This window comes from Lepus europaeus, chromosome 10 (assembly GCF_033115175.1).
Source record: "Lepus europaeus isolate LE1 chromosome 10, mLepTim1.pri, whole genome shotgun sequence".
Taxonomy (NCBI): Eukaryota; Metazoa; Chordata; class Mammalia; order Lagomorpha; family Leporidae; genus Lepus; species Lepus europaeus.
Genome location: NC_084836.1, coordinates 25,557,306 through 25,583,599, shown reverse-complemented (window position 1 = coordinate 25,583,599; position 26,294 = coordinate 25,557,306). Strand labels below are relative to the sequence as shown.

The 26,294-nt window shown below is 42.4% G+C and overlaps 2 protein-coding genes across 11 annotated transcripts in view; one reads left to right on the top strand and one right to left on the bottom strand.

The window, feature by feature from the left end:
• Positions 1-15,634, bottom strand: part of FGD6 (FYVE, RhoGEF and PH domain containing 6) — a 145,577-nt gene extending 129,943 nt beyond the window's left edge. For both annotated transcript variants that reach the window (XM_062203114.1, XM_062203115.1), the window contains exons 1-2: positions 15,436-15,634; positions 7,702-10,129 (exon numbers count right to left, since the gene is read on the bottom strand). In XM_062203114.1, coding sequence (XP_062059098.1) covers positions 7,702-10,129; positions 15,436-15,451 — 2,444 coding nt within the window. In that variant the 5' untranslated portion in view covers positions 15,452-15,634. The remainder of the gene's footprint in view (positions 1-7,701; positions 10,130-15,435) is intronic.
• Positions 15,635-15,997: 363 nt separating this feature from the next.
• The window catches only part of VEZT (vezatin, adherens junctions transmembrane protein), a 91,115-nt gene continuing 80,818 nt past the window's right edge, over positions 15,998-26,294 (top strand). For 4 of the 9 annotated variants that reach the window (XM_062203109.1, XM_062203108.1, XM_062203105.1 and 1 more), the window contains exon 1: positions 16,043-16,134. Coding sequence is in view for 1 of the 9 variants with exons in the window: in XM_062203107.1 (XP_062059091.1) it covers positions 16,099-16,134 (36 nt within the window). In the remaining 8 variants the exon portion in view is untranslated. Of the gene's footprint in view, positions 16,135-26,294 lie in introns of all 9 variants that reach the window. The other 5 variants (XM_062203111.1, XM_062203110.1, XM_062203112.1 and 2 more) reach the window with 3 other exon arrangements.

Below are 26,294 nucleotides of genomic sequence, written 5' to 3'. Positions count from 1 at the left end.
CTTATCCTAAAAGCGTTTCTCTAAAAACCAAATTCATCCATGCAATTCCAGGAAAGGATGATGAATTTAAAAGAAATGTCTGGAATAACAAGGAAAGCTTACTGAAGTAATATGCAAGTACAAACATTAGTGAACATGTACAATGTGAGTCTCAGTATGTTCATACACATCCTCTTCCATACAAACCTGAGCCCAAATCTGGAACTACCTGGCCTCTGAGTATAAGAAAGCCAAAGTTCATCTTCACACCTCTAGGTCTGGTTCTTTTCCCCATCAGTATTTCCCTCTTCCTCACACTAGCCATTCCTTCCCTGACTGCATCATCATTTAAGAGTCACAAAACTATTTATTTAATTTTATTGCTCCAATTATTGCCACTTTCATTTCCTATTACTTTCCACTGCATTTTTCATACATTGGAAGTTAAGTGTGTTATTTAGGGATGGCTAGGAACCTAACTCCCGCTAAAAGCTATTTCTACAGCAAAATGTATTCTGAGTTTCAAACATGCTACTAATAACTTTAGTCTATCCAGAGATTAATGAATTGCCTGATTATCTTTCTATCAGGTCCTTACAAGAATTGCAAATGCTTAGGAAAAGAGTCTTCCTTTTCCATGTCACTTTCCCTGTATTACCTTCCCCTGAAAAGTTCACATTGAGGGGCTGGCACTGTGGCTTAGTGGGTAAAGTCACCGTCTGCAGTGCCCACAGTCCCTAAGGATGCAGGTTCCAGTCTCAGCTGCTTCACTTCTGATCCAGCTCTCTGCTATCGCCTGAGAAAGCAGCAGAATGAGGACCAAGGCACGCGAGACCGGGAAGAACCTCCTGGCTTCGGATCAACCCAGCTTCAGCCACTGAGGTCATTTGGGAAGTGAATCAGCAGATGGAAAATCTCTCTCTCTCTCTCTTTCTCTCTCTCTCTCTCTGCCTCTGCCTCTGCCTCTCTGTAACTTCACCTTTTAAATAAATAAATAAACCTTAAAAAAAAGTTCACATTGGGACCATTCTTCTAGGAAACAAGTCAGAAGCTTTTTTTGCAAACTAGTATGTCTCACTAAAGCAATTAAGTTAAATTTTACAAAAAAAAAAAAACAGTATTATCATACCCTTGGATAAATAATAAGACTTTGAGATTTTTACTACTGAATAAAACTTAAAAACCCAGCAATGCAAAACCAATAAGTCTAAAAATAATGTTTTCCTCAAAATGTACAAATTTCATGTATCTCAAAACAATGCAGAACAGGACACACACGCACACACACATACACATTCTTTCATCTGTGACTAAAACTATCTTTTGAAGTATAAAGTGACATTCCATCACTCAAAAGCATAAATGTGGGGCCGGTGCTGTGGCGTAACGGGTAAGGCCACCGCCTGCAGTGCTGGCATCCCATATGGGCACTGGTTTGAGTCCTGGTTGTTCCACTTCCAATGCAGCTCTCTGCTACGGCTTGGAAAAGCAGTAGAAGATAGCCCAAGTCCTTGGGCCCTTGCTCCTGCGTTGGAGTCCAGGAAGAAGCTCCTGGCTCATGCTTCAGATTGGTACAACTCCAGCCATTGTGGCCATCTGGGGAGAAAACCAGCGATGGAAGGCCTCTCTCTCTCTCTCTGCCTCTGCCTCTCTGTAACTCTGCCTCTCAAATACAAATAAATCTTTTTTAAAAAGCATAAATGTTTGATAAATTTATATCATTCATCTGCTTTTGCAGGAATTGAGACCACGGCAATATACCTGGACAAACTACTACAACTAAATTAATTCTCAATATTTATTTAAAAAGAAAAAGTTTACTACTAAGAAACAAAACTCAATGTGTCTAGCTACAGTCTCAAGTGCAGGGTGAGTATGTAAATAAACAGATTTGCCAAAACTGTGTGGCTGTGATTCCAACACAAGAAATAGAAAGTCAAAGAAGCATACAAATTTTTGATACTTCCTGAGCTGATGCTGAAAATAACTTACAGGAAAGGGCTACGTTAAGACATATGAGTCCCAGCCCCCATCCTCTAAGTGCATAATCTTATCTGTGCTATGATAACATGGAAATGCTCATTAGGGCTATTAATTTATATTTTAGTCATCATGTTAAAATCCAACAATACCACCAGATGGTAAATGCAACCAGGGAGAGATCTGTTCTGGACTAAGTCTGATGATTTATAACACCAATGCCATTACAGGATGACATGACTTGTAATGCCATTCAGCAACTCTTCAAACCCAGTCTCATGTTTCAAATGGTGAAAAACAAGCAAAAAAATAAATAATACTTTCCAGGGCAGGTGCTGTGGCATAGCAGGTAGACCTGCTGCCTATGATGCCCATATCCCCTATGGGCAATGGTAAGTATCCTGGCTGCTCCACTCCCAATCCAGCTCCCTGCAGATGGCTTGGAAAAAGCAGCAGAAAATGGCCCAAGTGTTAGGGCCGCTGCCACCCATGTGGGAGACCCAGAAGAAGCTTCTGGCTCCTGGTTTTGGCTTGGCCCAGTCTTGGCTGTTGTGGCTATCTGAGGAGTGAACCAGTGAACATAAACACTCTCTTTCTCCACCTCTCTCTGGAACTCTTTCAAATAAATAAATAAATCTTTAAAAAACAAAACAAAACAAAACAGGCTGGCGCCAAGGCTCAATAGGCTAATCCTCTGCCTGCGGCAGGGGCACACCAGGTTCCAGTCCCGGTCCAGGCACCAGATTCTGTCCTGGTTGCTCTTCTTCCAGTCCAGCTCTCTGCTGTGGCCCGGGAATGCAGTGGAGGATAGCCCAAGTGCTTGGGCCCTGTACCCACATGGGAGACCAGGAGAAGCACCTGGCTCCTGGCTTTGGATCAGCGCAGTGTGCCAGCCACGGTGTGCCGGCCACAGCGGCCACTGGGGGATGAGCCAACGGAAAAGGAAGACCTTTCTCTCTGCCTCTCTCTCTCACTGTCCACTCTGCCTGTCAAAACACACACACACACACACACACACAAAACCTAATAATTTCCTTTATCAGCGATAAATTAAAAATAAATGACTTTGAATTTTAATTTATTTCCAATTCTGGTGCTTCAAGAAGACCAAAAGATAAACCCAAACCTGTCAAATAACACACATTTGTGGGCAAAATTTCCAGGGGAAGTAACCCACATTTCTTGATTCCACCTCCTCTCTTTTCAGGCTCCACAGTCAGCCATGTGGCTTCGTCCCTCAGTACCACTGAAACCGCTCTTACCAAGGTCAGAAAACAACTTCCTAAGTGCCAAGTTGAATCATGACCACTTGTCAAAAATTTATTTTCTGGCCGGCGCCGTGGCTTAACAGACTAATCCTCCGCTTTGCGGCGCCGGCACACCAGTTCTAGTCCCAGGCAGGGCGCCGGATTCTATCCCAGTTGCCCCTCTTCCAGGCCAGCTCTCTGCTATGGCCCGGGAAGGCAGTGGAGGATGGCCCAAGTGCTTGGGTCCTGCACCCGCATGGGAGACCAGGAGAAGTACCTGGCTCCTGGCTTCGGATCAGCGAGATGCGCCGGCCGCAGCGGCCATTGGAGGGTGAACCAATGGCAAAAAGGAAGACCTTCTCTCTGTCTCTCTCTCTCTCTCACTATCCACTCTGCCTGTCCAAAAAAAAAAAAAATTATTTTCTTTTTATTTGTAAGGCAAAGAGACAGAGAGAGCGATAGAGACAGACCTTCCACCCACTGAGCTACTCCTCAAATGCAAGGCTGAACCAGGCTAAACACAGGAAATTGCAACTCAATCTGGATCTCCCTGGAGGCTGTCACCTGCTGTCTCCCATGGTGTGTGTTGGCAGGACTCGAATCCAAGCACTCTGATACAAGATGAGGACTTCCCAAGTGGCATTTTAACCACTGTGCCAAATGCCTGCCCCACGTACAGTTTAAAAGCCTTGGCTCAAGGGTCACCCCTGTGAAGTTGCCATTAATGCAACTCAGACAAGACTTGGGGTAGTAGAACCACATTGTACCAGAACTGTCTGTTGCCTAACTGGGCAGAAGCTACTTGGAAGCAGGCTCCGCTTTTCAAAACGCACAGCGCTTGACACGTGATCAAGGTCTGTGCAATTTGAAAAAAAACTGAGGGTTTGCTAGGTTACCTAGGAAAACCCATTTATCATACTTTTTCTTTGAAGTGCTTATAATAAGAACAAACTAAACACAGGAAAAGCCTGGAATGTTTCCAAGGAAACTTTTTTTCATAGAATGAAGAAATCTGCCTCAATTTCAAAAGGAAAATTCCAACATGTGGACATTATTATTTTGCTGATTTGTCTACAACCCTTTAATACCAAAGGATTAAATTTTATGAATTTCCCTGTGAACATCAAACTTCTTGGATAAAAGCAGTAAATTAAAAATCACTGATTTATCAGCGAGAGGGAAATGCCCACTGCCCGCTCTGTTGTTTTAGGGTTACTATGCCTGAAACATTTTGGGGAACAGCTCTCATACCTCTACACCAACCACACAAGAATCCTCTCGAGTGGCTCCTAATGTTACTTCCAACACAACTGCTTTGAGACTCCACCCAGAAGAATCACCTATCTGGAACACCTCCTGCCATGGTTCCTAAGGCTGTGGGGAACTCTTCCAGGCCCCTTCACTTTTCTATTTGGCTGTTGACCCTCCCCCACTCTGGGACTTCCCACAGCTACTCCCTTTCTGCTACATTTCCCTTCCCCAGGTTCTTCATCTCATTCTTGCCTGGGGTCAGAAACTCAATTAGCAGATTCTGCAGTTAGCAAAGGAAAACCGGGGAAGGAAAGAGAGAAAGGGAGGTAAAAAACCCACTGCCTGCTAATTTGAAAGAGCCCCACCCTTCCCTTCTCCTTATCACTTCCTGTGCCTTCCAGTCTTCCTCACAGCATACTCAGCCCCTAATTTCCTCATTCTTCTTCAGTCACCTCACCCTTCCAACAAACCCTGCTGCCTCAGACCTATAGAACTGCCTCTCTGAGATCCCAGGTGCCCAGCCCCACCCTGGTCAAGGCTGCAGGCTCAGCTCCAGCTTGTATCACACAGGAACACAGACAAGGGCCTAGAAAATTCACCCAGGGTTAGTCATGCAGGGGAAGTCAGGACAGTAATGATTAACACAAGTAGGGGTTACACAGGAACCTTTCCGTCATTTTCAAAATCATTTGAGAAATACAACCCTATTTAGAATTGGGGACTGTCTACAATGATTTCCTAATACATTATAAACATAGTATTACAAAATCTGCAAATGCTAAGCTGTTGGATTTCAGAAACATCTACACTAACAAAAGCGACCATATGGGCTACCCCCTAGTTTGCTAAATGTCTGTTTACTCACCCAGAATTTGGTTATATGGACTCTTTAGAACTAATGATTCTCTGAACCAGTGCCCTAGGTAAGACCCAGATATGCATCCCTGAGAACTGAGAAACTGTTAAAGACATGCTTCTGACGACTTCCACAGAAAAACCTGCAACGGTGTTCAAGTCCATTTTGTCATCATTTTAGAACCCCAGGCAGGGTGCTGAATTTTGGATTTAGTGTTTCAAAGCACAGGTCTATATTTTCGGCAGCCAGACTACCAAACAGGATTTCCACCTGGATACTGAAACATACGCCCCATCTTATTCTTACTTCAGGAGATCCAGGTGTCCTACTCACCAAGGCTTGGATTTTGCTTTCTCCAACTAGTCAATGTTGTCTATAGAGCAAACGACCTCCCAGGCCATACGGTCATTGTGATCCCGTGACTGAAGACTTTCGATCTGGCTGGCACATTTGAGGAGTTTCAAACCTGTTGAGGGCTCTCATTCCAGGCCTCAACAAAAATCTCCATGGACTTCATTCACTCTTTACTAGGCTGCCCTACTCAACACCTAGCAGCAACCTGTCCAAAATCAGCTATGGTTTCTGGTGGCCTCCAGTCACACTGGCTGGTTGTGTACATTAACTCCTTCCAACCTGGCTTCCCCCACCAGATCAGCAGTGTTCTAAGAAAGACAGAACAAGAACGGAAAGAACAAGTTCCAGAAGTGAACACCCTATGTGAGAAACAGCAGTAAACCCTTGAGATGTAAACCTGATGGCCAAACCTCCAAGAAAAACCTTTATACTGTGAAACAAATTCATTACACACATGCACAAAAGATGAGGACGGTACCAATAAAATCGCTACAGAGAGAGAAGAGCAGACATCAAGAGACAACTAAAAAAAAGTTTCAAATTTAACTCCAATTCTCTGTTGAAATATTTATGCCCAAAAGAGGCCTTTGCCTGGATACTACTGTTTAGGGAACAAATGTAAACTGAATGGAGTCAGTCATGAGAAAAATTAGACCAGGGATGTAACTAGCCTTTTATAGGTGAAAGGAGGGTAGAAAGGATCACAAGTAAAGAAAAATCATAAAAACGGGTGGGCATTTGGAGCAGTGGTTAAAGGAGGCCACGTGGAATGCCTACATTCCAAATCAGAGTACCTGGGTTCAAGTCCCAGATCTCTTCCTAATTCTAGCTTCTTGCTAATGAAACACCCTGGAAGGCAGCAGGTGATGGTTCAGGCATTTGGATCTTTGTCACCCATGTGGAAGACCCAGACTGAGTTACTGGCCTTTGGCTTGGGCCTGGCCCGGCTCTGGATGTCATATAGTCCTTTGAGGACTGAACAAGTATATGGAAGCTGCAGCAAGCTCGCTCACTTGCTATTTCTCTTTCTTTTACTTGGTGCAATGACTTGATAACTTTATTCTGTTTACCCAGTAATGCTTCCTTTTTGAGTCCCCATCATGTGCCAGGTATGCTATTTCTTCAAAAGTCACATTTTAATACCTGAGTACTCAAAGGCCTGAAGTCAATGGGCTACGAATAACAGGAAAATTTCAACAAAGGGTCTATGTGCTTCCTTGTTAAAAACAAACACTGCAAAGGCTACCACTGCCTTCAGCACCCACAAGGCAGCTGCAGCGCTGGTTTCATCTGCCTGTCTCATTCATTCTTCCCTATACCCAAGGAGTATCTACTGATTCCCTTCTAGGCCCTTTGTTGGGCCTCATGCAGGATAAAAGGATATAAAAAGACTCTTCAGGGAGTTTATAACTGAACACAGAACATCTGACACACCATAAGAGACAAAGACAGTAACGATATTACAACAAAACTGGGAGGTCAGAACAGAAGTAAAGAATTCCCCCGATGTAACACACAAGCTTCATGAAGCCCATGATTGATGAGCTGGACCATAGGCGGTACAGGGCAGGTATTCTCAGGTAGGAAGTATATATACAAAAATGAGAAAGAAGGAGTAGTTACATTTCTACATCCATCTGTAATCAGCAATTAGCATTCAACAAGTACAACAAAGCCTCACAGAGTAAGAACTTCTGCAACTTTAAAGGTTCCACCTAACAAGGGCACCATAGGTAAATCCATGGATTGCACTAACTTCAGATTTCTTATACCTCAATCATTTCTTGTAGTCATCTACACTGTTACTGGATCAAATTATTTGAATGGGCTAGTAAGTAGTAGTACCAAGCCTACACTGCAAATATCCAATCCAACTGCAGGACCAAAGGACACGACACCTGGGAATCATTGAATATGTTTTCAGAATCACACCTCAGCAAATATTACACCCCCCTCTCCATTCCCGCCTCACAAGGCTGTTCAAAGTTAATTGTGGTTTAAAAGCACAGTGTCTATCTGACACCCAAGTGTTACCTGGAATGCTGTTGTCTGGGTCCAGCTTGCAGCTGACCATCTGGGGCTTCATAAGGCTCTTCCACTTCATACACATTTGCATCGGCATCCTCCATGCTGCTGGAATTCTGCCATCCCAGTTCTGGAGTTTTCCCTACAGCCATAATAAATGGCAAGTTCTCGTACTCCGGTATTTCCTCATAATGACGTACATTCTCATATTCTGGGGCACACCCACTGGTAGCAGACTTACAAGGCACCTGAGATAATGACTCCCTAGAGAGCATTTGGTCATCCAAAGACTCAGCTCTTGGACCATTAGTGGCACTGATCTGGCCACGAGATTTCTTTCTCTTCTTTTGACATTCCAGGCTGTAGTTGTCTGCAGAATAGGCCTTGATAGGTTTACTTCTCTTTTCTTCTACCAACAAACCATGCCAATCACTTTCTTTAATTATCCCTTTGCGCTCCCCACCAGAGAGGCTGCCTGCCGTGGAATCTCCAAGTTGGTTACTTTTGGACCAAAATTTCTGAAAGTCATTCTTCGTGAAACAGATGGATAGTTTCATGTTCAGCAACTTTTTAAGAGAGTTTTTCTTTGAAGAGTCTTTGCAAGGCTTATTACATCGTTCCATATCCACAGCAGACAAGGATTTTGCTCTAGGCTTGGTGAGAGCAGTCGAAGGCCCATAATTTGGGGGTATAGTGATAGACTTTAGGGACTCTGGGTTCCCTAAAAAGGGTAAAATAGGATGAGGTAATTTCCACACTGGCTTTTCTGAAGTTCGTTTAGGCATATCAAAGGAGGGTGACATGCCATGGTTTGGGGCACACAAATGCTGAAGGTGACTTCTTTCTAGATCCTTCTCTGAATTTTTTTCATCTGAAGAATAAGAACTTTTCTCCACAAGCTCCTCAGAGGCAGCCTTTTTAAGCACTCCTGCAGCAGGCAAGCTGTGTCTTTGAGGTTTTTTGGGGACTATTCTTAAAGAACTTCCCTCTTTTATTATAGATTCCTTTTGCATTTGAGGGGCAGACACTCCTAAGTTACAGGCAGTAGGCAAATGTTCATTGCAAGTTAATTTGAGCTGCTTAGGCAGGCTCATTGACACAGCACTACATCTGATAAAACTGGTCCCTTTGTCCCCAGCAGGTGACATACTAGAACCATCTACTGTCATGCTATCAGAACTTAAATTAGAGTTCGTATCTAACACAGGTGCCAGTTTTTCAGAAGACGGTGTTTCATGACGCATGTCTTTATGTGAATTAACTAAGTCCTGTCTGTCATTATTGAAGCTCCTATTCAACTCAGTTTTATTTCCCTGTTTTATTTTATCCACTTGTTCCTGGTTACACACAACATCCTGATGAAGCACGCTGCTTTTATCATTTTTCAAGCTATCTTCAGTAAGACAAGAACAGCTACCATCTGCAGTCTCTGGTTCTTCAGTGCTCTCACTTGGAGTATCTACATACTTTTGGCGTATCAGACGAGCAGTGCGTGTCTTTCTGGGCTTCGGAGTTGGAAATTTGGGGGTACATGGCACTAAGTGAATTTCTAAGGGACCAAAGTCACTGATTTCTGATTTCTTACTAAGTCCATCTGAAGATGTAAAAATACTTTTACCATCTTCCAGTGCTTCTAGTTCGGATGAATGAAAGTAGCTATTACTTTTCTCACTGCCATGCTGACAAGATTCAGTGGTTTGAAGTTCACCCCTTGGGAGCTGTTGATAGCAGTTGTAATGACCTGAAATTTTTTCAAGGCTGGACAGTGGAGGTGACAAATCTGCAAATTCAATTTCGAGTTGTCTGCCAGAATGACAGCCCCCATTCATTTCTGGGTTGCCTCTGGATCTGTGCTGCTGTGGGGAACTAAAAGGCGACACTCCTTGTGTTAAAACGTCTCTGAGCTTCTCGTCCAGGATGCTTGCCTTTAAAATCACTCCACTCTGGCTTTTGATCTTTTCAGTGTGAGAATCACATTTACCCCAGGTTTTTATGGCCAAAGAGGACTCAGCGATTTTATCATTTTCTAAACTGCCAGTCATTTCCATGGGCTCCAACACAAGCTCTTCTAGACACATATTCTCTCCAGTCCCAAGCTTATGGTTACACTCAGAACTGCAGGAACACACTGGTAAAATATAATCACTGCTCTGACTCTCTGCTTTTTTGCCAGTAAAGTTGTCAGTGCTTCCAGGTAATTCTTGTTTATGCTCTTCCAGGTTCACAGTGATTTTCTTTGATGGTAACTTCCCAATGTCTCTAACAGGCGAGCTCTTCAGAACCTTGGGTTTTGGGGCTATTGCTGGTTTGGTTTTCTTTGCTGACTGTGGGACACTAGAAACCACAATGTCAGGTTTAGGTGCAATAGGAGGTGGAGCTGGCTTATTATTTGCCACCACAAACTTTGGCTTGGGGGCCACTGGTGGCTTCTTAATCTCTAAAAAGACAAAAACAATAATGACAAAATAACCAAAGCACAGATGATACATGCTTAAATCTGGTAACATTTTTACTTTAAACATTATAGTCTTCTTTTTACTAGGTAGGCTATATTACATTCAAGTCTATATTATTCTTAAAAATTCCTTAAATTCCAGTATACAACACTCTGGGTATACTATACATTTCTTAAGAACTCCAATACAGTTTTTTCTCCAATTATGGAATAGTTTATCATGTCTTGAGTTGATAGTAAATGGAATAATTGACTCTGCTTGCAACCACTAGCATTGCTCTTCAGTTCATCTATTAAGTGCTAAGAGTTGAATTTGTCTCAGTTGAATGTAGGATGAAATTCTATTAAGCTTCTCATATGTATAAGCACTACAGCAATGATACAAGGGGCTTCAAAAAGTTCATGGAAGATACATATGAAAAAATCATGCTTAGATTTCAAAAATCTTTTGCAACAGAATAGACTTATCTTTTAATTCTATTCTCCATGAACTTTTTGAAGCCCCTCATATATTGCAGAGTTCTACACATGCCTTTTATCAATGATCTGTCTACCTCATTAAAGAGAACCCCAAGACAATCTTTAAAAGGAATACAGAAGTCAAAGTTTTCCAAGCTTAAAAACTGAAAATTAATTATTGAGTATTATTGAAGCTCACAATAAAGTTCATTAAGAACTTAACAGGAATTTTCAATCTATTTCTTTAGGGAGCTTTATTTCTTAAAAAGTCACTCATCTAGGCCCTACCACAGACCTAATCAATCTGAGTACTGGGAATATATTTTAAGCTCCATAGGTGATTATTTTGTTTATTCTTCATCAATAACCACTGTTCTGGTGCATTTAAAAAGATGACCACAATTTCTAATGTACCAATTCTTCTTCAACATTATATGTATTTAATTAACATCTATCTGAAGCATTTAATTAATAGGTATTATATGCTAGTTTTGTACAGACCTGCTCCTAGCCTAAAGGACTTAATGAAAGCTTTACGAAAAGACCTATTAAAATTAAAGATATATGCAGCTTCTATACCTATTTCTTTTTAAGTTCCTTTAAGTTCTGCCTACACCATCACTTGTCAACCATATTTTCCCAAGGAAACCTGAGGTCAAAATGTTTGATCTTATACTTTTTACACATTTGTTTGTTCCTTCAACAGGCTCTTCTACGTAATAAAAACTTAACTGAAAAAAAGTTTTCAAAAGATCTGTTGCTGGACATTGTTTAATTACTTGAATCCGCAAGGCTTTGATATTTCATTTAATGAAGATTTTCTTTTCAACAAGGGAAATTAGTCACAACACTTGGGGAACATATTACTTGGGGAACATATTACATTATGGAACTGAGTAAAAGGGGGAAAAAAAAAAGGAGTGCTCTATTTCTTTTTACCAACCAAAGAATTTCCCAAGCCCTTTAATACTTGTACAATGTATGCAATCATGATTATGATAACAAATCCATTCTCGGTAAATTCCTAGGTATGTTATCATACATAAAGAGGATAATGAATTATTTTCAAAATAACTTACTACAAATTTCTCAGGCAATACAAGTTCAGTCAGCTGTTCAATAAGCATGTTACTAGTTTTGCTTAAATGCTTTTCAGGCAGAAAATAATTCCAAGACCCTCCGAAGCCTAGTGACAAAGCTTCCTTATGATGGTCTAGTAAGTGAAACTCTAGATCGATCAAGTCTGAAGAGAAAATATGAATACTCACGGCCTCCTCCCAACTTCCCATCTTACTCAATAAAAACTAACAGGCTGTCATGCTGATTTCCTTTCTGTCAGTCTCAAAATATCCTACCTCTGGGATTTTTAAGAGAATTTTTTTAAAAGGTCAAAGAAGAAAAGAGTTCTGAAGACTGGTTGCACAATAACGTGAATGTAGTTAACACTTCTGAACTACACATTTACATTGGTTAAGATGATAAATTTATGCTGTATATATATATACTATCAGAAATTTTAAATATTTGAAGCAAAACTAAACAAAAAAACTCTTGTAATTAATCTTTTATTTTTTGAATCTTAAGAGTCTATCAGAAGCTTCAGGGTCAATTAACCAATCCATTTTTGCTATTTTTTTTTTTAATCCACGGTACCAATTTTACTTTTGTCTTTAAATGCATATTGTTATGAGTCACTTCCAAGAGACATGTACTTCCATTTTCTCTTACTCTTACAGAAATTAAATTACATATGAGCTAGGGTCAATTCCCAATAAATCCAGCACATCATTAGGTAACTAAAATTCTCAATGCTTACTCCCTGAATTAACTGTAAATCTGGGCTTATCACTGTTAGTTAATTGCGTATTGGAAAAAAACCAATAACATAACTCAGGAGCCAGCTAACCCAACTGTGTGGTGCTGTGCAGATCTGGCTCCACCGATTTCCTTACTTACACATGGGGGAGTTGAAAAGATTGCTAAAGCCCAGGTGAATGTGAGATTACAACTTGTGAGATAAATGCTTCTGGAGAACCAGGTGCAGTAGCCTCTGTCCTGTGTTAATTTTTCTTCACCATGGTCTGTCTTCAGCACTGGAAAGCAAGTTCCAGAAGAGTAGGTACTTTGCCTCATTCACTGCCATTATCCCTGGGCAGCAAAAAGCCTGGGAATAGTCAGAGCTGTGACAGACACACACTCTTTCACATGTGTCAGTAACAGGAGATTTCTTTTTAAAAAAATTCAATATCCATTTTCACATAGAATAATATTTTGAAAAGTTAGAAAGAACCACTTCAATAGGATTACTGAGTAATTCCTTAATGATGAATAGGAACAAGTGTTCAACTAAGTCATTGGTAAAGCAATATCCAAAATCCTTCATTATTAGTATTTTTTCAACGGCTCTACTTTGAAACAAACGCAACTCAAAAGATAATAAGCCATTATATTGTGATCTGTTCCAACGCCAGACCTGAAATAAGTGAACAATGTTTGGAAATGTGTCCAGCACCTTTGGATCTTAATACTGTATCAACAGTCAGAGCCAAAGCTTCTTAGAGCAAAGCAGCAGATCTTATATTTACACAGCTGTTTGGCTCCAGGGAAATATAAGGTAAGAAAGTAAACCACTAGTACCATTTTACTATTACAAACATCCTGGTCATCTGTTACACACAGATGGCTGTGGTTCACGTGTACTCTGTCTTGGCTATTGGACCAGCCAAAAAGCAAAGCACAGATAGGAATGAGCCATGACTTGTACATGTTCAAAAAGATACAAAATACACACCTACAATTATCTCTCCAATTTCATATATTGCTTAGAATAATTCAAAAATCCCTACGAAGGGTTTGCTAATATAAATTCTTGCTCACAATACTTTGACTAAATGTTCAACATGACTATTTTCTTAATCAGCCATCCTAAATAGCACAGATTAGTTTGACAACAAACATTCTCTCTCCTAACTGCAACTTTCCTAAAAGTTTTCATGAATTTCAGTACTATTCCCACAGAGCATCATAATTAGTCTCTAAGAATGAAATATACATAATTCTACAAGAATGGAGTGGAAATAAAACCCACTTCTTTTCCATATTCCCCATCTAGACACAAAAAAGAATTTTAATAAATCTTAACAGTTGAGTGAGCAAAAAAAGTAGCTAATGCTTCTCAGGGAGCCATACTAAACACCAACTAACTCAGCTAGACACAGGAAATGTCCCTCTCTTAAATACCACAAAAATGTTTGTGGATTTCTTTAATTGTAAAGTTGATAAATAAAAATAGCTTGTATTATTCCAGGATAATTTGAATGAATGAATCACAAATTGCAAGACAGGGCCTTAGAAATTAGTTTTATTTAGGTTAATGCCAAAGTAAGTGCTCTATACCTGTTCATTAGAAAGTATTAGAACTGAAACTGAAAACTGGTTTATCTAAGACATGACGATTTTAAATGCATTTGACACCCCCCAGAGAAGGGTTGATCTACAAGAGGCTGGCAGGATTTAAAAACCTCCAACCACTTCTCATTTAAACTAATTATATTGGCTCAGTAATAATGAAAACTGAACAAAGGTGAGGCACAGAAATTTGGGATGAAAATAATTCATTATGTAAGCAGAAAGGCCCTCCCCCACCTTAAGGAAAATACAGCTTACAAAGAACTGCACTAGCTATGATAGTGTATCTCACAGACACGCACAGAACGTCAAAAAGGAAAGACCCAATGCACTCCTTGCTTTCTTGCTCCTATTGGCTAACTTCTTGCCTTGTTCCTTGTAACCTGATTACCCCTGGAAACATACCTAGGTTTTAGAAATAATACAAATCAGAACATTCAGAGTGCTGTTTGACAGTTTCAAGTTGCAGGAATTTTAAACAAATGCCAAGGAAAGCAATGAAAATTTAATCTGATACGTAAGTGCCAATTCTAGAAGAAACGTGGAGAGGGAGGCTTAAAGTATTTTACTGTAAATATTCTAACGAACGTTTAAGCGGACAAAAACGTTGTTGAAAAAGCACCTAATTACCGTTAAGGTCTGGCTTTAAAACGAACCGATGTTCTTATAAACGGGACGGCACGTTAACAAGGGTCTGGGAAAATCAAAACGGTTCCTAGAAAAGAGTTCACAAAGTCCAGAACTGCTCAAAACCCACACCTAAGTAAATAACAGGCTTTGTCATTAGGATGAGCGGAAAGGCGCAGGGGGGTGGGGGTGGGGGGGCAGACAGAAAATCAGGCTTTGTTTACACCAACGAAGCATGCACACACGTAAAAATCGGTGATGAGCGAAACAAGCAAGCAAGCCACGGGCAAACCCACTCTTCTGTTTTTTGGTTTTTGTTTTTTAAAGGAGCTAACCCACTCTTCTGTTTTGTTTTGTTTTGTTTTTCCTTACTTTCTTTTTTCTTTTCTTTTTTTTTTTTTTTTTAAGAAAATCGCCAGGGAAAAACCCGAGTAACAATGTCTACACCTCCTCCGCTGACGGGAAGGGCTCCCAGTCCACACTAGTTTTAAAGCGACTCCGTCTCGCCGCCGGGCGCCCTGCCCCTTCCTAGAATAACTTGATTTCTGCACTCGGGAAGCCCCAGACGCTTCTCAGCCGCGTCCGCTGCGGGGGACGGCGGCGATGACCGGTCCACACCTGGCGCCCAGCCGCCCGCACAGGTCTCCCACGGACCCCGCAGCCCCGCGGCCGGAGCGGACGCGCGCAGCCCGCAGCGCACCGCGCTTGCTGAGGGGGCCCGCGCCTCAGCCTCCCGAGCCCACCAAGTTGCTCCCGAGCCGCAGCCCGGCAGCGCGAGAAGCGCCGTCACTCACCGGCGGCAGAAGTCATGACTGCCCGGCGCGGCTCGCGGCTCCGCTCGCGCCCCTCAGTCCATGGTCCCCTAGCAGTCCATTGTCTCCAGAGTTTGGAGAGCGGCGAAAAACCCCCGGAGCGCCCACATTCCGTCCGGCGGCCCCGCCGCAGCGCAGCCCGGGAGCCGCACAAAGGATGCGGCCGGCTCCAGCGACCCCGCGGCGCTCCCCGGGCGCGAGCCGCCGGCGGGCGGGCGGGCGGGCGGGCGAGCACGAGCGCCGCCCCGCCGAGCTGCGGGCAGACGGCCAGGCGCGGGCACGAGCAGGACTCACCGCGGCTCTGCCGGCGCGTGCCCGTCAAGCGCACGCCAAAAAAAAAAAATCAGTGCTCCAGGCGCCCCCTGCTAGTCGCGGCCGTAAAAGGCAGACAAAAGCCGCAGCCTCCTCCAATCGTAGAGCGCGAATTTCCTGTCGCTCCCGCCCTTCCCGCCCACAGGCTCACGCTCTGCTCCAATAAGCGGGCCCGAAGAGCGGGATGGGGGTGGGGGGAGTGTGATCCGCGAAGCATGCTGGGAAGTGTAGTTGTCTGGACGCACGCGACGGGCTGAGGCCGCAGCCTCGGTGCTGCCCGTTCTCCCGCCTTCATTTCCCATCGTGCTGAGGCGGGTGGCATGGCGGAGAAGGATGACACCGGAGTTTGACGAAGAGGTGGTTTTTGAGGTAAGGGGAACATGGCGGTGGGTGTGAACTGCCTTTGTTTCAGAAGAACGAAAGGGAAAGCGCAGAGGCCAGGCGCTCCCGGGACCTGCGAGCAGATGACCGGTACCTGCCTGCCTCAGCAGCCGAATCGCGGCGATTTCCGGGCCTAGCGCCGGCCGCAGCCTGACAGGTGTAGCGGGAGGCGCCCTGTCCGCGGCCGACGTCTGTCTGCAGCCCGCCCAGAATTCCCGGCTGGAGCCTGGCTGCCAGGTCCACGAGCGGGAGTCCTGCCCGTTCCTTCGCCAGGGTGGACACGCCGCTGGGGAGGTGCGCCTGCCTGGGGCGGGGCGCACTGTGCCATTTAGAGGCTCGCTGGTACTACTTAGCCTTCCCCTCTCGGGTCCTCAGCGTTGGGGGTCAGCATCCACCGTGCCTGAGGTCACCGTTCCCCGTGCAGGCGTGGCTCGCGGGATGAAGGCAGCAGGTGCCAGTGTTCTAACACGATTTAAAGACCGTGTGTGGAGGACCTGCTGTGGGTGGGTGGTTCGTGCTGGGGCGCCTCAGCATCTCTGTTGCATTCTTTTGTCCTTTGCTGTTGCGCTGGATGTAGCCAGTTCTGATGAATCAAAGCTCTGAATTTGAATGCTTTTGTGTAGGACTATTTTAAGACGTTCTCTGCCATTTTGAATGAAAAAAAAAAAAGTCAAGGGAGTGTTTCTGATACCATTTTTCTGTCAGATCCACATCAAAACTCACACTCATAAATGTTCTATGTAGTATATATTTTTATTTAGTTTTATTCATCCCTCGGGGTTTCAAGACATTTTTTAAAAATGGCATATGACCTACAGCAGGAGAATCATTCACTAACCATATGAATTGTTAAATGCTGAAATATGTACAACTGTCATTGGAGGGTTAATTTGGAAGCAGCTGTCAGTTCTTGAAGCCTCCAAGAGGCTACGCCCAGTAAATGATATCCAAGGTGAATCTCGAACTATGAATTGCATTAGAAGGGCAGAAGAGAGAGCATGTATTACAGGAAGACAGTTGAATATGCGGAGGCTGGAAGATGTGGAAGTACCCGGTGTGCGTTTTTAGCAGCTGGAGTATGTGTGTGTGTGGGGGGGTGCATCTATATTATATGAAGTGGTCTGAAATAGCCACATTGTAGAAGTAGTGGAAAATGTAGACATTTTACTGAATTAAAGTTTAGATTTGAGGAGTCCCCTTGGCAAGACAAGTACCTGAATTTTGGAAACGAGAAGACAAATGATGGAACGATAACTTGGGCCGATATTTCTAGGGCAAAATCGAGGAAATGGTTACAGGCTGAATGTGAAAGTTCAAGGAGAGACAGATTTGAAAGAAGACTATGTAGGTTGCTTAGATTTCTAGATTAAGGGAAACTAGGTGTTTTTTTTTTAACCCTATTTTCTTGGATTTCTGACAATAATCATAATAAATTCTTAAACAACATTTTATTGTAGAAAATAGACCAAAATGAAAATCGTCTGTTAGGTTTGTGTGAGTGTATTTCACATAAAAGTCCAGACAGAATTTTCTTCACTTAAATGTATTTTTACTTAAATTTGTCATGAGTCATTTCCTAGTCATCATTCTTTTAAAATATTAGTAATAATACTCATCACAAGTATGTGTAATGATATAACCATTTCCCTATTATTGGACAGATTGTTTCAAAATACCATTGTAATCAACCCTGGCTTAAATCTATTTAGAACTGCAAGTTTTTCCTCAGAGTAATTTCTAGAAGAAGAACTAGTGGGTCAAAAGATCTGAACATTTTTTGAGTCATGCAGAAAAGTCATGCCATTTCATGTTTCCCTAAGGAATAAGATGTTCATTTAACCAAATACTCATCAACAGATTTATTAGTTTTGTTTTATCTTTGCTAACTTGATAGGCAAAAATGACATACCACTGTTCTGATTTACATTTTTTGTGCATTTGTACATTTATTAGCCATATGTATTTCTTTGCTTGAGCAATTCTTTTCATATAGTTTGCTCATTTGCTTGTTCAAAGCTAGCTTTAAAAATTGATTTACATGGATTCTTCATATGTCACTGAGCCTTTATCATACATATCTAAAGTTTTTTTCCCATTTGCTGTTTATTTGCTTTTTGTCCTACAAATTATTTTTTTGTAGCATTTTATTTTATTGATGTATTTTCACATCAATATTTCACATCAGATCAAGAAACAGACCCTCACCAGCCAGCCAGGGCCCTCTGTTGCTCCTTTTTCAGTTTCATAACTTAGATCAATCTTCTCTATTTTTATTGTTTTATATGTTGTGCCACTTACTAGTATGCTGTTTTGTGTCTGGTGGGTTTTTTTTTTTTTCTCTTTGATTTTATTTATGATATCCATTCATATTGTTATATGAACTTTTTTATTTTTGCATACTATCCCATGGGAATCTATGATTTTTTTTAAAGGCCATTCTTTTGTTGAAGGTCATTAGGCAGTTTTCAGTTTTAAATTATTATGGGTAGTGCTACTGTGAACCTATTTCTATGTGTTGTCAAATATATCTCTGTTGGGTATCTGCTTAGGACTACAATTGCTTAGTCATAGGAAACACCTACTTTCACCTTCTGTGTGTGTATATATACATATATGTATATATAAAATAATATCAAGCATTATTACAAAGTGATTTACCAGTTTATACACCTGCTAGCCATGTATGAAAGGTCCCTTTGTTTCACATCCTCACCACCACTAATTCCAGTCTTTTTATCATTCTGGTAGCTGTTTTCTGGTATATCCTTGTGATTTTAATTTGTATTTCCCTGATAAGAAGCTAAGACTCTTGATGTGTTTATTGGCCAATTATATATATACTTCTGTGAAGCCACATTGAGTTTCTTGAATATTTTTTCTATGGAGTTGTTTGATTTTCTTACTGAGTTGAAGGAATTCTTTGCATGCACTGGATTCAAATCATTTGGTGCTTCTATGTACCTCAAATGTCTTATCTTAGATTATATGCAGCCTCTGCACTCTCTTAATATCTTAATAGTATCTTTTTAATCCTTATTTTTGTTTGTTTGAAAGTCACAGACAGAGAGACATAGACAGATAAACACAGAGAGAGAAAGATATCTTCCATCAGCTGCTTCACTCCCCAGATGCCTGCAACAGCTAGGACTGGGGAAAGCTGAAGCCTGGAGACAGGAACTAAATATGGGTCTCCTATTGGAGGATAGGCCCAAGTACTTGAGCCATCACCTGCTGCCTCCCAGGGTGCACATTAGCAGGAAGCTGGAATCTGAAATGGAGCCAGGACTATAACCCAGGCACCCCATAATGAAATTCTGGTGTTCTAGGAGGTGTCTTTTTTTATTTTTTCCAAACATTGATTTATTTATTTTAAAGTCAGAGCCATAGGGAGAAGGGGGGGGGGGAGAGAATTTTCCATCTGCTGGTTCATTCCCTAGATGGCTGCAACATCCAGGGCTAGGCCAGGCCAAAGCCAGGAACTGGGACCCAGGAGATTCCTCTGGGCCTCCCACATGACTAGAAGGGACCTCTTGGGCCATCCTCTGCTGCTTTTCCCAGGTCATTAGCAGGAAGCTGGATCAGAAATGGAGGAGCCAGGACATGAAACAGTGCCCAAATAGGATGCTGGTGCAGGCGACCCTACCTACTACACTACAAGTGGCTTCTTCCAAGAGTTGTCTTAAAGGCTGAACCAATGCCTGCCTCTTAATAGAATCTTTCAATTAACAGAACCTCTTAACTTTATTTTTTTTTTAAGATTTATTTATTTATTTGAAAGGCAGAGTTACAGAGAAGCAGAGAGAGAGAGAGAGAGAGAAAACTCTTCCATACACTGGTTAACTCCTCATCAATGGCTGGAACTGTACCAATCCGAAGCCAGGAACTTTATCCAGTTCTCCCACATGGGGGTGGCAGGGGCCCAAGGGCTTGAGCCATCTTCTGTTGCTTTCCAAGGCCATAGCAGAAAGCTGGATCGGAAGAGGAGCAGCCAGGACTCGAACCGTTGCCCAAATGGGATTGCAAGTGGTGGCTTTACCCGCTAAACAACAACGTTGGCCCTTCTAAACTTTATTCTAATCCAGTTAAACCTTATTCTTTTATGGCTAGTGGTTTCAAAGAGATTTACCTACTCTAAAGTCACAAAGACATTTCTTTGAAAGCTTTATTTGACCTTTTGCATTTAGATCTGCCATCCATCTGGAACAGATTTTTATATGGTATTTTCTTCATTTATGTATATATGTATATATATATATAAAGATCAGTACATTTGGGGACAGTGCTGTGGTATAGCAGGTTAAGTTGCTGCCTGCAGTGTTGGCATTCCATATGGGCCATTAGGGGGTAAACCAGTGTTGGCATCCCATATGGGCCGTTTAGGGGGTAAACCAGCTCATGGAAGATCTCTCTCTCTCTCTCTCTCTCCTCTTCCTCCTCTCTAACTCTGCCTTTCAAATGAAAATAGAATAAATCTTCAAATAAATAAATAAGTCTTTAAAAAATCAATACATTTTTCCTATATGGATGTCCAGTTGACCTGACACCGTTTACTGAACAGACCATTCTTTCCTCATTGTAGAGCACTTTTGTCATAAATTAGAGTACCTTTTGTGTGTGGATCTCTGTCTAGACTCTCTTCTTTTCCATTAGTCTATTTGTCCATTCTTATGTCAATACCAGATTATTTTAATTACCATAAGTTTATGTAGATATTAATATCTAATAAGATAAAAGTTTTCAATTTTATTTTTCTTCAAAATTTCCTGTGGCTGTTTTTGACTCATTCTGTTACTGTATGAGTTTTAGAATCAGCATGTAAATTTCAGTTTTTTAAAAAAACCTACTGGGAAGGGGACAGCGCTGTGGTGCAGTGGGTTAATGCCCTGGCCTGAAGCGCCGGCATCCCATATGGGCACCGGTTCGAGACCCGGCTGCTTCACTTCCCATCCAGCTCTCTGATATGGCCTGGGAAAGCAGTAGAAGATGGCCCAAATCCTTGGGCCCCAGCACCTGCGTGGGAGACCCGGAAGAAGTTTGGCTTCGGATCAGCACAGCTCTGGCCATAGTGGCCAATTGGGGAGTGAACCATCGGATGGAAGACCTCTCTCTTTCTCTCTCTCTCTCTGCTCTCTCTCTCTGCATCTCCTCTCTCTGTGTAACTCTGACTTTCAAATAAAAATAAATAAATCTTAAAAAATAAAATAAAATAAAACCTACTGAGGGGCCAGTGCTGTAGTATAGTAGGTTAAGCCTCCATTTGCAATGCCAGCATGCCATTTGGGTGCTGGTTTGTGTCTGGCTGCTCCACCTCCAATCCAGCTCCCTGCTACTAGCCTGGGAAAAGCAGTGGAAGATGACTCAACTACACGGGAGACTTGGATGAAACCTCTGGCTCCTGGCTTCAGCCTGGCCCAGCCCTGGCCATCATGGCCATCTGGAAAGTGAACTGGTGAATGGAAGATCTCTCTCTCTGGCTCTCTCTCCCTCTCTGAACTCTTATTTTCAAATAAATAAATAATTTTTTTTTAAAAAGTGTGGGCTCTGGAGTTGAACAGCATAAGAAATCATAATTCAGCTATTTATTAGTTCATGAGACTGAGCGTCTGTCACACTGTAAGTGTTCAGTAAATGTTACTTGTTATTTTTCCAGAAAATTGCTCTTTGTTTTGAAAATTATTAGTATAAACTGTTCTTTTTATTATTATTATTATTATTTGATAAGTAGACTTAGACAGTGAGAGAGAGAGACAGAGACAAAGGTCTTCCTTCCATTGGTTCACTCTCCAAATGGTTGCTACGGCAAGCGTACTGCACAGATCTGAAGCCAGGAGCCAGGTGCTTCTTATGGGTCTCCCACACAGGTGCAGAGGCCCAAGGACTTGGGCCATCTTCTATTGCTTTCCCAGGTCATAGCAGAGAGCTGGATTGGAAGTGGAACAGCTGGGACTTGAACCAGTGCCCATATGGGATCTAGGCACTGCAGGTGGTGGCACTACCCACTATGCCACAGTGCTGGCCCCTTGATTTCTTCTTTAACTGGGTGAGAAATTTATGTACCTGTTGAAGGTGATTTTTCTCATATGTCCCTCAGACCCATGCACTCTGAGCTTTATGGACTACATCACCTGTATTCCCTTGTCCTTTGTATTCCATTTGGGTTCAGGCAATAGGAAGGAACTGCAGATCAGAGGCGAGCAGAGCATGCCAGACAGGTGTGGGAATATATCCTCCTAGTCCCCTCTGCAGAACTACCTACCAGTTAGTGGTGATTTCTCTCCCGAATCTAAAGCCACAACTCTTACTGCGTGATTCTTTTCTTTATGTTTCAGCTTTTGCAGGCTTCCGTTACCCTGCTGCTTCCCTTGGGTTTCAGACGTAGGAAGGGAAGCCACTTCCTGCTGTTCAGTCACTTGTTGCTTTGTTATCTCCTGTACGTTGCCTCAGTGCTACTTACAGCTTTGTAAATGGTCATTTTATCAAGTTTTTCAGTTACCCCCATTTGGGTGTGCTGATTCTCCCAGTCTTGGTGAATCTGTTTGGCTGCTTTTGCATTGTCATCCATGGACAATGATTTTACCCTTTCAGAACTACTTATCTGTTAGTATCGAATGAAATGGATGCTAAAGTTTATCTTTCTTGGCCACTGTACACCTTTCACAGTCTCATTCCTGCTAGTGCAGATTTGTGGGTTTAAGAGTTGCTTTTGGGGACAACGTGGCACAGCAGATTAAATTGCCTCTGTGTGCCACACTGGCATCCCACATGAGCATTGCCTGGCTGCACCACTTCCAATCCAGCTCGCTGCTGCGACTGGGAGTGCAGCAGACGATGGCCTGAGTGCTTGGGCCCCTTCCACCCACATGGGAGACCTGGATGAAATTCCATGTCCCTGGTATTAGCCTGGCTCAGCCACAGCCATCGCAGCCATTTAGGGAGTGAACGAGCAGATAGAATCTCTGTCTCTCTGTCTCTCTCTGCCTTTCAAATAAATAACTCTTTAAAATATCCAACTATATCTCTATCTATCTATCTATCTAAACAGACAAACAAACAAAAAAGGAGTTGCTTTGGAGGTTGAGTAACTGCAGGGTTTTGCTGGACTTTGGTTTTTTAATTTCCTGGAATTGTACTAGATTCCTAGTCTGTTTGCTTCTAGGCTGTTTCATATACCCATCTAAACACAGATCTTAAATCTGAACTCTGTAGATCTTGTTCTGTCTGGATCTTTTCTCCCGGTTGCAACCACCTTGATTATCTGAAATAAGAGGCTTGAGTAGAGAGACAGCACCCTTAATTAGAGCTTTGCCGATGAGTTCCCATTATTTCAGGGAGGTTCTGGGAAAAGGATTAGTGCAACCACCTTATTTCCTGAGTTTGGCTTTTCCAACAATGAGAACTACAGCCTACAGCCCTCCTGCCTACCATTACCAGTTCCATTCAACTTGAATCTCAGTCCACAATGAGAGAAAGTCTTCTTTTAAGGATCTGAAAACTTATTAGGAATGATCTTTACTCAACAAGTGAAACATATTTCAGGTTATGCTGAATCAGCCTTACTTCTAGATACTATGTACTGTATCAGCTATACAAGTACATCCTTATGCAGAAAACAGAAACCTGCTCATCAACAGTAAACAGAAAGGGATTTAATATAGGGAATTAGAGTTTAGATTATTGCTGGGCAGCAAGAAGATCAAGTCTATCAAGGTTATTATGCTTAGGAACCCAAAATACCTGATCATGAGAGAAAAGTAAACTTACTGGGTATACCTAATGGGGAATCCAAAGTTGTATCTAGAATTAGATATAAGATGATTTAGGAAATGTCAGTTGTAGCTTTCCTGCCTCTGTAGTATAAGAGGTGCATGGGTAAGAAAATAGAATAGAGGTTGAACAAACCTGTCCACTATCACAGGGCCTAACCTCACCCCTCCTTAGAAAATTTAATTTTGATGTTTTTGCATTTTTGGTGTAATACTATTATTTTAATGATATTCAGAGTCAGAAATAGGACTCATTGATGTCTTGAAACTTACCTAGAAGTCACAAAATGTATTTGAATTAAATTTTTTCAATCAAGCAAATGTTTTAATAACGTCCCTTTCCTTTAGCCATTTTGAGGTGTCATATATTTATTTCCATTTCCTGGATTAATAAATTTCATCACCTTATGTTTTTGGTCACTTGCATTTTTCTTTCTGAAGGTCAGCATTGAGTCCTCATAATCTGAGAGGAAGAGAAATGCTCTCGAAGATCGTGTAAGAGAGGGCCTAAGGGGGACAAACGAAGAGTGAGATTCCCAGGCCCAATTCCTGGTCCTTGCCCTAGAATCTGACAACCTTCATTGCATTGGGGCTAGATTCCCTATATACCTTCAAGGTTAATTCCATTATATTGGAGCCTGACTCCTTCTCCAAGATTATTTATTTGAATCAGAATTGCCTACAGTCATCCTACCACAAGAGGCTGAAGTGGGAAGCACAGTGCACCCTCAGTCTTGTACCTCTTGCAGGTCAAACTACAGGATAAAGTTTAGAAAATGATGGACAGACACTATATCTAACAGTATTAAGCAAGATAAATCCTGATGAGCTAATATCATTGTTTTACTCTGTTGTTGTTATCATTAAGGTGTTTGAGAGTTAGAATTCTCCACTTTAGAATAGTGTTTAAGGCCGGCATGTGGCTCAACAGGCTAATCCTCCGCCTTGCGGCGCCGGCACACCGCGTTCTAGTCCTGGTCGGGGCGCTGGATTCTGTCCCGGTTGCCCCTCTTCCAGGCCAGCTCTCTGCTATGGCCCGGGAAGGCAGTGGAGGATGGCCCAAATGCTTGGGTCCTGCACCCCATGGGAGACCAGTATAAGCAACTGGCTTCTGCCTTCGGAACAGCGCGGTGCACCGGCTGCGGTGGCCATTGGAGGGTGAACCAATGGCAAAAAGGAAGACCTTTCTCTCTGTCTCTCTCTCTCACTGTCCACTCTGCCTGTCAAAAATAAAAATTAAAAAAAAAAAAAAAGAATACTGTTTAAGTCTGATTTTGCTCTTACCACAATAAATTAATTGCATAAATTGTGAGTAATTCCTTCTGTATTAAACCCTGCTACTCCTGAAGGGAAGAATACCTGGAAATAAGGTATTTTCTTCTTTAAAGTTTTTTTATTTTATCTATTTGAAAGGCAGTTACAGAGATGCAGAGGCAGAGAAAGAAAAGTCTTCCATCTGTTGGTTCACTCCCCAAATAGCCTCAATGGCCGGAGCTGAGCTGATCCAAATCCAGGAGCCAGAAGCTTCTTCTAGGTCTCCCACATGGGTAGCAGGGGCCCAAGTGCTTGGGCCATCTTCTGCTGCTTTCCTAGACGCATTAGCAGGGAGCTGGATTAGAAGTGGAATAGCTGGGACTTGAACCGGTGCCCATATGGGATACTGGCATTGCAGGCGGTGGCTTTACCTGCTAAGCCACAGCACTGGCCCCAGACATTTTTATCTGAAGAACTAGTTTGTTTGTTTCCATCTACTTAAAAGGCAGAGTGACAGAGAAAGAGAAAAAAGACGCAGAGTTTCCATCTGCTGGTTCACTCTCCCCAAATGCTTGCAACAGACAGAAATGGGCCAAACCAAAGCCCAGAACATCATCCAGGTCTCCTACGTAAGTGGCGGGGTTCAAAGCATTTGAGCCATCACCTGCTGCCTCCCTAGGATGCACTAGGTGGAAGCTGGATGAGAAGCACAATAACCAGGACCAGCAGCACTCTGATATGGGATGCAAGCATCCTAAGCAGCAGCTTGACCCACTGTACCATGATGCCTGCCCCTTGTTTGGTTTTAAATATATATATATATATTTTAAATATATATTTTAAATAATTTTATATAATTATTTATTTTTTTGCAGAGGAAGAGAGAGTCCCCATCTGCTGATTCATTCCCTAAATGCCCCCAGGGGCTGGGGCTGGGCCAACACCTTGGAAGCCTGGAGCAGAAAACCCAATCCAGGGCTCCCATGTAGGTGGCAGGGACCCAACTATTTGAGCTATCCCAGAGTAACTGAGCAGCAGGAAATTGAAATTGGTAGCAGAATCAGTAGTCAAATTTAGGCTCTCTGATATAGGATATGGGCATCTCAGCCCACAGCTTAACTGATAGGTCAG